This window comes from Coffea eugenioides, chromosome 4 (genome assembly GCF_003713205.1).
Source record: "Coffea eugenioides isolate CCC68of chromosome 4, Ceug_1.0, whole genome shotgun sequence".
Lineage (NCBI taxonomy): Eukaryota > Viridiplantae > Streptophyta > Magnoliopsida > Gentianales > Rubiaceae > Coffea > Coffea eugenioides.
The window spans coordinates 29353203-29363711 of NC_040038.1; the positions used below are offsets into that span (position 1 = coordinate 29353203).

At 34.8% G+C, this 10509-nt stretch overlaps 1 protein-coding gene across 1 annotated transcript; it reads left to right on the top strand.

The window, feature by feature from the left end:
• Nucleotides 1-600: 600 nt before the first annotated feature.
• LOC113768125 (coiled-coil domain-containing protein 12) lies at nt 601-9024 on the top strand. Its single transcript, XM_027312369.1, has 4 exons — nt 601-978; nt 1427-1559; nt 1657-1771; nt 8717-9024. The coding sequence occupies exons 1-4, from the start codon at nt 758-760 to the stop codon at nt 8770-8772; spliced, it is 525 nt and encodes a 174-aa protein (XP_027168170.1). The 5' UTR covers nt 601-757; the 3' UTR covers nt 8773-9024.
• The last annotated feature ends 1485 nt before the right edge of the window (nt 9025-10509 follow it).

Consider the following 10509-nt stretch of genomic DNA (forward strand, 5'->3'; position numbering starts at 1 on the left):
CTGGAACAACAATAACAACAACTACTAGTCAATGAGGAGGAGGAGGAGGAGGAGGAGATGGGTGTCCGGGAAGGTGGTGCTGCAGCTGGAGATGCTTTACCTGCTGACAAAGTTAAGTGGTCCCCTATTCTTTTACTTTCAACCGGTAATGAAATGTGTTTTCCAGTTTTGCCCCTAAAAATATGATCACGTGAGAGAGGTGTGCTATTTTTAGCCGGAGAAATGAGCAAAAACGAACATTATGACCAAATTGGATCACAATTTAAATGTGAGGGATAATTTTGGCTGATTTTATATGTTAGGCACTAAAAAAGTGTTTTTGGTAAATGTTAGGGACCAATTTGACAAATTTTCCAAAAAAGAAAGGAAAAAAAAAATTTCATCTTAAAAAATTTTTCTAAAAACTTCTACGGTGCGTTATAGTAAAGTTTTAAACAAACTTCCAAAAAAACTTCCAAACGGGCCATTCTTTGAAAATTTTGTTCGATTTCTTATCTCTATATGGACAAAACGACACTTCAAATTTGGGACTTCCGTCTCACGACGGTTTTCTTGATTGCAAAACCTGCTAAACCGGCTACCTTTTGTAAGTTGGAGGGTTAAAAGTGTTCAGTTAATAGTTGAGGGGGCGATCCAGGGCTTTTGCCTAATTATAAACCTAGGCCAAATTAGACAGTTGAGCAAGCTTTCCTGTGCCCACTAGTGGATAATTCACCATTCCTTATTCAGACAAGTTTCTGGAATTTTATTCGCATCAATGGCGACGGAAGAGGAAGATTCGATAGAGGGGGCAGCAGCGACGCGGCGACAGCGGCTTAGAGCTCTCAGAGCCGCTCAGGAACTCCTCAACACTCCTGACCAAGACGACCTTCCCCACCACCACGCCGCCCCCGCTCCTCCTCCTGGTCCTCCAGACCGCGATGCCGACAACGATGACGAAAAAGAAGAAGAAGAAGAAGGCCAAGAAGAACGAGAAGAGTAAGAACTTGATGGTAGTTAGTTTTACTTGCCTCTTCCTCTCGTTGTTTGGTTCAACTCTTTCCATTTGTAGAAGAATTAGAGAAACTAGGGTTTGGATACAGTAGCAGTTAGTTATTAAAATTGCCACTTTTTTCTATTTCTTTTCACTCCTTTATGTTTCGGAGTGTATGCTACGATGGATGACATTTTATGTTGCTGTTGTACATTGAACAATTAATTTATTTTATTAAGGGAAAGTTGTAAATATTCTGATAGATAAGAGGGGGCAATTTTTTTATTTTGTTTTTGGTAGGGCAGCTGGCCCGATTTTCATATGGTTTTTTGGACATTGAGCATAAAATTTGGTAATAAGTAACTCAAATGGAGCCATTAGTCTGATAAATTATTTATTTATTTACTTCGTATTTTAGCAGATGATCAAGTTATTTGCATGTGAAATTTGCAGCAATGTCAACATGAAATTCCGGAATTACCTTCCTCATGATAAGCAGCTTCAGGAGGGGAGAGTTGCTCCTCCGGTACTACCAAAATTTGAAGACCCTGTGGCTGAAGCACCTCCTTGTCAAGAGAAGAAAGAGGTTTTTCTTGATTGCTTTTGTTTATGTGGTTTTGTTTGTTTGTTTACCTCGTTGGAGGTATAATCCTGTATTCATGTCTTGGCTTCTGAATGTGCAGGACCCGTTTCTAAATATTGCCCCAAAGAAGCCGAATTGGGATCTGCGGAGGGATGTACAGAAGAAGCTTGACAAGCTAGAGAAACGTACACAAAAAGCAATGTTTCAGCTTATGGGTATGCTATTTGTTTCATTTGTCCTCATTTTCATTATTGGTTTCAGTCAGTGTTCTATTGATAGTTTAGATATATGTAATTGCCATTGTGTACATGCATATTCCACTTGCTGTTTGTTGGCTTATTTTTAGATGGTCCTGCATAGGTTTGTAGAAGAGTGCGATTTGCTCCCGTGAAAACCAATTTCTATACCTTGACTGTTCTGAACTTCTGTTTTACTTCCTCTGTCTGGTTGCTTGTGTAATCTCTTCCCCAACATACTTTCCTTTGAGAAATCAATTAACCTATGGTTTGGGACTTTCCATAAGAAACTGTTCTTTGTTTTGGGCTGATGCTGATTACCAAAAGTTGGATGAAAATGGAGTTTAACATACTTTGCTTATGGACTTTTCTGCATTGAATTGATACATGCATGTAGATAGACATGGCCACGGCCTAGTTATTCTGATTCAAAAATCGATAGTTCCGCTTCTTTTGAAAGGTGGAACCTAAACCAGCCCTTATAGGGACGGTCACGGTTTCTTCTAGTTACGGTTCCAATTCTTTTAGTTCTGTTTAAACACTTGTTGTAAAATTGATTCTAAAAAAAATGGCGATGAATGTTAAAAAAAAAAAAAAGAGAGAATTTTATTGTATTATCATATGCAAGGAAATAGAAAAAATGATGCAAATTTTATGAAAAAATATCTCATTATTGATTGGATTAGATTGGTCTTGAATTTAGATTAGTCATGAGGTACAGACTGACTAATGGAATGGGACAATGGGTTGTTGGGCTAGAATTGGAGCTTCTCATATTAGGTGCTAACTATCGATATTGAACTCTAAACTGGCCAAATAGGTTTAGGTAGCAAATGTTTTTTAGACGGTTTAAACAGGTTGCAAACCAAAATTTTGGTGAACCTGAACCTACACCTTTAGTCACTGTTGTGGTTCCGGTTTTCAAAATCTGGTTCCAGTTCTGGTTCAACAAACCACGAGGCCAGTTCTGGTTCAAACCTGAATCATCGCTACCCCTACATGTGGGCTGAGTTATCTGAAAACTTAAGGGATAATTTGAGGCTTAATTGTTGAAGGACCTGGGCCATTGGTTAAAAGTTTAACCTGATTGTTTGGAAGTAATAGTTGTTTGCTTTTTCATCCCTTTTATCTTTTGCCTATCATGTCCTTTGTCTGGTTGAATTTTTGTGAGTTTCATAGTGAGACTTGGATGGAATTGATGGAAAGCATTGTTATAGTATATGTGCAACAGAAACTGAACTTTTCAACAAAATTTTATTTTGTTAAAGATATAAAATCACAATTAACAAAGTCAACTGATAGTTATCCTTCTTTTGTCTATGAAGTAACGAACCTTGTTCTTTCATAATAGAGTAGTTATTGGAGAATGTCTTGCTGTGGAAATTAATCTTGGGGTTGGATATTAACAGTTGTAGTGAAGGGCAGTTTGTTATAACATATTATATGTGAAGAACTATATATAGGGGTGTGAGTTTGTGTGGCAAAGTTGCCCCCAATCAAATGAAAAGAAATTGAGACTTCTATTGGTGAAACCAATAGGTGACAAAACTGAGCATTTGATACTTTTCTGAGCTGTTAGTTTAGACTATGGGTCTGTTTGATAACATAAAAAAGTGCTGAATCTAAATTTTTTCAGGCATTCAGATGTTTTGAATGTTTGATAAATGAAAATCTATTTACTGAACTTGTTAAGCAGTGCTGAACCTGTGTGTATTTTTTTCAGCACAAGAATCGTAACTGAATGCTTAATTCTGATAAGAATCAATAGAATTACTTCAACTACCTTATCTTATCTACCAAATCTACCATTGTTTGTTAATTATGTTCAAAATTCTTATCTAATTAAACAATCTAATATTCTCTATCTAACGATTTTTAGTTTCTCTTTTCTCCCTTTTTAATGACTTCCACATCTTCTCCATACTCCTCATATAATATATTTCATCTTTTATATTAATTTGATTTAAAAACAAATATTGTCATTTTCATACCTAACAAATTTAAACTAATTAAATCATAGATTCTATTTCTTTTTTGAATGAAAGGATATAAGGCAAAATTGTCAAATTAAACTTATTAAGCATTCAACTATAAATATTTATCAAACAGTATAAATAGGTTTAGCATTAAAATTCAGACATTCATATATTTTTTTCAGTACTTAAAATTCAGCAAATTAATTGTTTCAGTATTCAGATTTCAGAATTCAGACTTCAGAATCAAGATTCAGTTTTATCAAACGGAACCTATGACTGGTTGGCTAATTCTTTTTTTCATTTTTTATGCTCAGTGATATCCTGGTCTACATTGTTGACCATTGATGTCTACAAAGACAAGAAACTATTAATAAAATGATGCAGGATAAATTCCGTTAGATAAGTTAGATAACATTAGGTCGTGATGAAAGGGTAAGGAATTGCAGTAGATTAGGATTTTTGGCATTAGGATGGAAGATTAGGTTGTGATCAGATAGAGTCCATAGTTGAGACATACATGTAGATTCCTAGCCAGTTGTTGTAAACTTGCAATTAAAAATCATCAGAAGATGAGTTATTTCTCCAAGTGACTGAGAACTGATACAGGAGTTCTATTAGATTGGATTACAGGACGAGAGGGTTGTAGTTTAAGCATAGGTAGAAAGCATATGAAGAAAAATGATGAGGAGTGAAATGCTTTTGGACTTTAGGAGTTCAAATAAATAGGAAAAATAAGCTAATTAGATTAAAATTCCATTCAATTGTCAGACTTAAAAGTTCTCTGTTTTAGCTGTGTAAATCAGTTTACTTTTGCCTTTATCAAAATTACTTCTTCTTTGACTCCATCTCTGTGAGCTTTAGGGTATTGTGCTAAATTAGCCACCTAATCAAAGCTTGGCCGAAATCTTTTTGTGGTGGAAATCCTTTTGATGGTAGAAAGTTTTAAGTAAAACTCAAATTTTGCGAACAAATGCCATCCAACCCAAGCCAGTTGATTGAAGATGACTCTAGCAGATAAGGTCTAAAATCTGGACCAAAAGGATAAGGAACTGAATTACACGAGGATTTCAGGCATTAAGATTAGACAATGATCTTCATCACAGTTCAACTCTAGAGTTCTAAATTTCCTAAGAACCTGCTGCTTTGGGAAGAAAGTCAGTTCTCTTTTGGTTTTTCTAAAAAACATGCATTTGATCATGAAGACTTTGTATTTGTCCCACTTCTTGCATCATAAGAGAAGTCTTTTGAAGCAACATTCTGGTAGTTGTAGATGGTTATGCCTTAATGAGAAAGCAGCAAGGTTCCGTATTTGGAACTTGAGATGTCATAAGTTGATACTTTTTAGTTTGAATATGATGTTGGTCTCTTTTTATCTAGCTTGTAGTGCATGGAACAGGCGGATAAGCTAAGAACTATGTGTAGGTGCATGAGAGAGAGAGAGAGAGAGAAGAGAGTAGTTTTTATTGACTTTCTGACAGACAAATTGTCTGTCTGCTGGAAGTTGCTCCAGCAGTGTTCTCATGTGGAAATAGTAAAATAGCGGCAAGGAACTTTCAACATGCATTCAAATGGATAAAATAGATGCTGTGGCAAGTGGAACTTAGATCATATAGAATAACACATCTTTGGATCATTCATGAAAATTATCTCATCCCTGGACATGTTTACTTGAGATTGGTCATCACAATGGTTGTAAATTTTTCATAAACTCATTTTGACCGCCATTATTTCTCTTAAAAATTAATAAATCTCTCTTCTAGTTCCCTCTCTAGCCCCTCCATGGAAATAATTTGATGCTGTAAAAAGCAAAGGATCTTGCAGTTGCTGAACTAAGCAACTTGCTTGAAGCCTATGAGAGTCTTTTCTCTCTGTCCAATTTAATGTACTTGACTAGCTTAAAAGAACATGATCTGTATCACTGTGAATAATTTTGGCCAACTTTGCGGTAGCTAAAGCGCCTTCTTAATTTGCAATTGCAATATGAAATGGTCCCAACTTTTAGTCTTCGTTCCTTAATTGCACCAGCATAGATACTTCATCATTCCTTCACAAACCAATCAAATACTAAGGGAGTCATCTTAATATCATTCTTTTTGTTTATAAAGCTGTATGCAATGTAATTACTTTAAAGAGAAACTTATTCTTTCAGATACCATTCAATGATTGAGCACCTTTTGCCATTTGACATGATTATTCATGTTATCCTAGGAGGCATCTAGACTCCGAACACCATAATTCCTAGTATGAGCATACATAAAACTCAATTCAATCTTGCCTTTCTTAAACTAGATGTAGAAGATCATAGAACTATCATGATATGTGAAAAAGGGATTGATGCAGCAGCAAGAAGCTATGTGGATATTATCTGATTTCAGAACTTTTGATGTTATAACTTGTGAGAATCAGTAGATAGATGAGGGCAGAAGTAAGAGTTTACAAGAACCGAAGAAATGAAGAAGAGTAGAAATTTAGGAAATGTTACCTGGATTTCCATATGATTAACTGCGCAAGTTCAGAAAAAGGAAATAGAATCGATAAGAACACACAACACAAACACGTGACAGCTCAAAAAAAAAAAGCGTGAAAACAAATATTTTCATTTTCACTTCCTAAGGCTTTGATAATACCTATGTGTTGAGAGAGCTACTCTTGGAGGCCAAGACTTCTTCAGGACTAATAAATTTTTGTAGTTAAGTAGACATCATGACAAAATGAGCTATAAGCTAAGTGTGTAATAAACTGAATTGGATTTGACTACTTATAGAGGCTGCTATCTGATATGACTACTTTTAAAGGCTGCTATCTAATTTGACTTTAAACTCACACTTTCACTTCTAGAAGCTTACTAGCTGTTCACAGGCCATTTTGTTGGCAATGTCACAAAACTACAATGTTGTCCCAAACAAAGAATAAAGTAGTTTTGTTTCTGATGACAAATGCTAGCCACATGAACTATGGACAGCTGGTGCTCCAGATCTATTTAATTATTTTCCTACTTTGGATGGAACAGTGTGTTAGTATCAAAAATGTGAAATGAAGCTTTAAACGATATTAGGGGGAAAATAGGGGAAATGTCAGAAGTCTGTCGTTCACTGGATTCTCCAAACATTTGCACTTGTCTTTGTATTCTTCATCATGGATATCTCTAAATGATCATAAAGCTGTAAGGCACACTATCATTCCTGGGAGAATTTTTTCTTTCTGACCAGGGCTTCGAGAAAGCAATCTAGAAGGTTAAAGAGCAAGTAATATTTGTGCAAACCAACATTTATGTCTTTAAAATTTTAGGGATTTCCTTTTACTTCGTTCTTTAGTGGTTGTTCCCTGTTGTACTGGACAAATACTTAGTAACACTAGTTTTAGTTTTGCAATTCAAGTTCGCAAAAATTCCATGATCACATATCATGAAAAATTAGACCACTTAACTATTGAGCAATAAAATTCTGATACAGAAATTGACTATGCATAAAAGTTATAATCCTGTCCAAAATTGCATCAATCTAATTTAGTAGTGGACTAAGGGATCAATTAGCAAGTTGCTGATAAATAAACATACTTTGTACACACAGAAGCATGCTCAAACTGCTTCATCTCTGAAATCTTATGATGATAACTATTATAGAGAACAAAACAAAACGATTGATTCTGTAAGTGAGATTGCTTCTCTCAGAACAATCTTTGGAGTAAACTAATTCAAAGATTAAGAAAATTTTATGTTTCTAATGATTAGTTTGGTTTTTTTTTTTTTGGGTTATTCCAATGTGCATATCAGAAAGGGAAGAAATTGGAGGTACAACAATTAAAGTGAGACTATAGACACACTTGAATGTCGAGTCATGGTAAACAGATTGTACCAGTTTCTTGAAGGGGACTCTTGAGACCATGACCAGTTTTAAAAAATCTCTGGGACAATGTTTTCACTTTGACATTGTTGAAACTCTCCCAGGTTTTCATGTTGATTGGATTCCTCATGTAGGCCTTGTTATGTTAATTTGATGCTTTCCTGTGTTATTTTTATTTTTACTTTGTCTCCGTCTCACTTTCCTTTCCTTTTGCCTTAAAAACAAAAAATTAAAATTAAAAAAAAAATCTTGCTTTCCTTTTTGTCCTTTGTTGTGCCACCTCCTCATAACAGTGTCAAGTAACTGGGGGCAAATCCAAAAGATTTAGGATCAATCTAGTTATAGGTTCTTTTCAGAGCTGTATTACAAATGATTATTCTGTTATAAGATCTTTTTGAATTGCTTTATTTTATCCTTTTTTTTTTGGTTTCTTTTGTGGGTACTCTCGTTGTTGTGTCAGCTATTTGTCTGAAGTGGTATGGTGTCTGGATGTGGTATGGTTTTCTACTGAATAAATGAATGTTTAAACTCTTATTTTCCCATTTTCCAAATTTTCGTTCTACCAAGCAAATTTTGATGTTTCTGTGTCCTCCTTATGTAGTTAGTTCTCTTTGAAATCCCCTTTTTTGGGGAGATTCTAGTAGGATGAGCAAATTCTCCCACATTTGCAGATTTATGCTTGTCATACCAACGGGAGTTAATATAACCATATTTTCTATGAAAGGATTAAGAGTACTACGAAAATTGTAAATGTGATGGTTGTGTCAAGCAAAACTCTAGGTATAAAAGGCCTGCTCATGTATGATTTTGAAGTTGGTTGCATATATGAACCATCTCTCTTACGACTTTTTTTTTTTCCTTTTTTTCTCTTTTAATCACCACCCCCAGCACCCTCGCCAAAAAAAAAAGGAAGGAAAAAGAAACTCATTTATCATTTGCTCTATGTTTCTCATAGTTTTTAACTCTCGTATTTTGTCTTTTTATTTTTTATCCATAGGGGAAAAGAGCTTTTGCTTCATGCCTTGATTTTGTTTTCCATGTCAACCCCATTGTTGTTTGTGGTACTTGGAAACTTTCGTTGCTTGACAACTTTGTGTCTCTTGCAGCGGAAGAAGAAAAGAGGAGGAGATTATCTGAAGAAGGTGCAGATGGAGAAGATTGACTTTTCAATTCATTGTTGGGACGCGGCTTGTAATATGGAAATTTGGTAGGAATATTAGGAATTGGTATAGGGATTTACATAAATATTAGATTGAGCCTTGAGTATTAACCCTGTGCCTTGAGCAGACTACGGGGAGCAGGAAAATTCTGGTAGGCGGAAACTGGGTCTGCTGTGTTGAAATTCGATCTCTGCTGTTATTAGGGAATCTGTTTTTCTTCTCTAATATTCTGGCTTTCTGTTTCATGTTCTTCAGTTTTTGTTTTCCCTGGTCTGGTAGTTTCTGATATCTTCACGAAAGTGATACTACTAGGGAAAATAGCAGAAGCAGTCCTCCACATATCCATTTCTGACTTATAGTTCCTCACATTTGACACGAGGCATTCTTAATTCTTCAGATGAAGATTCTCACATTTAAGGCACAACTTTCATTTTTGGTCTTCGTTTTCCTCCTGAAAAGAACAGCAGAGTGTCATTTGCATAGAACATCTAGGGGCATAAGAGGAAGCACAACAGAGATTTTTCTAGGATTGAGATTATGAGCTCAGGCGAAAAAAGCTTTGTTGTGCATATTTTTTGATGAGAAATGGATTTGCCGGCTATAACGTTTAACTAAAGGAATTTAGCAATTTTGTTTTCCTTCTTGTGTTCCAGCCTATCGTCTATATCAAAAGGGGTTATTCACATTAATACTTCTCTTCTTATTAAGAATAGTAAGAATGATGGAATTTTTGTTCGATTTCTCCAAATATGCAACTCATTTCGTGAAAATCCACTTCAAAAGCGATGTTCCAGAAATTAATTATGACACTTTCCTGAATCGCTAAGCACTTGCTAAGACACAAAGTGTCGAGTTCCTCCACCATAAATAGAGGGAGGTAGGCTCAATATTTTTTTTTTTTTAATTTTCCCCTTCTTTTGAGTAGAAAGAGGCAGGATCAATTACAATATAAAGGATCTGAGGAGAAGAATTGGGACATTATGGAGGAGGAAGAACATAGAACGGGGTAAAAAAACAATATTTGAGAGCTAACCTGTCGAGCTCTTTAGTTGTTTCCAAGGGTTTCAAAATCGACTTGTATCCAAGAGTTTGGCTGGAGTCAATTTCTTTGGTCATGACATTAACGACTTTTTTTTTTTCAAGTGGAAGTTCTTGACATGACATTTTATCTCCTTTAGATCGAAATTCATAAATCAGTAAGCTGAATAGAAAGCTCAATTCTTTTTCCTTTTTGTTTTCTAGTTTTCAATAAGGGATAACATCAGAAACCTCCACTGGGGATTTTTTTAAATATCACCTAGCCCCTCTAAGATTTTAAAAATATCACTTACCTCCCTTCCTTTGATTATTTGTGTAACAAAATTTTTAAAAAAATCCTAAACTATCCTTTTACTTGTTAAATAAAAATACTCCAAACCCACTTTGTTTGGTCTAAGAAAACTATCACCTAAAAAACAATTTCTAATAGTACTACCATATCACAATACTATAGTCCATAAAAATATAAATTTATAAAGCAGAAAAGATATTTACAAAGAAATACACTAGTACCAATTTAACTCTATATGCTCAAAACCAATTCCTTATGAACCTTATATTTTTTTTTCTAACTTCTTCTCAATCCGTGCCCAAACCTTTAAATTATACTCATCATTATAAAATTTAACTCAAAATAAACAAAATAAAATCATAACGCACTCTATCACAATTACAAAAATTAAAAGGCAAACAAAATTTAA

Excerpts from the sequence above, each read along its gene's own strand:
- LOC113768125 (XM_027312369.1), top strand. The coding sequence starts at position 758 with ATGGCGACGGAAGAGGAAGATTCGATAGAGGGGGCAGCAGCGACGCGG. Across the intron at positions 979-1,426 it reads GGCCAAGAAGAACGAGAAGA|CAATGTCAACATGAAATTCC; the intron begins GTAAGAACTTGA and ends TGAAATTTGCAG. Across the intron at positions 1,560-1,656 it reads CTTGTCAAGAGAAGAAAGAG|GACCCGTTTCTAAATATTGC; the intron begins GTTTTTCTTGAT and ends CTGAATGTGCAG.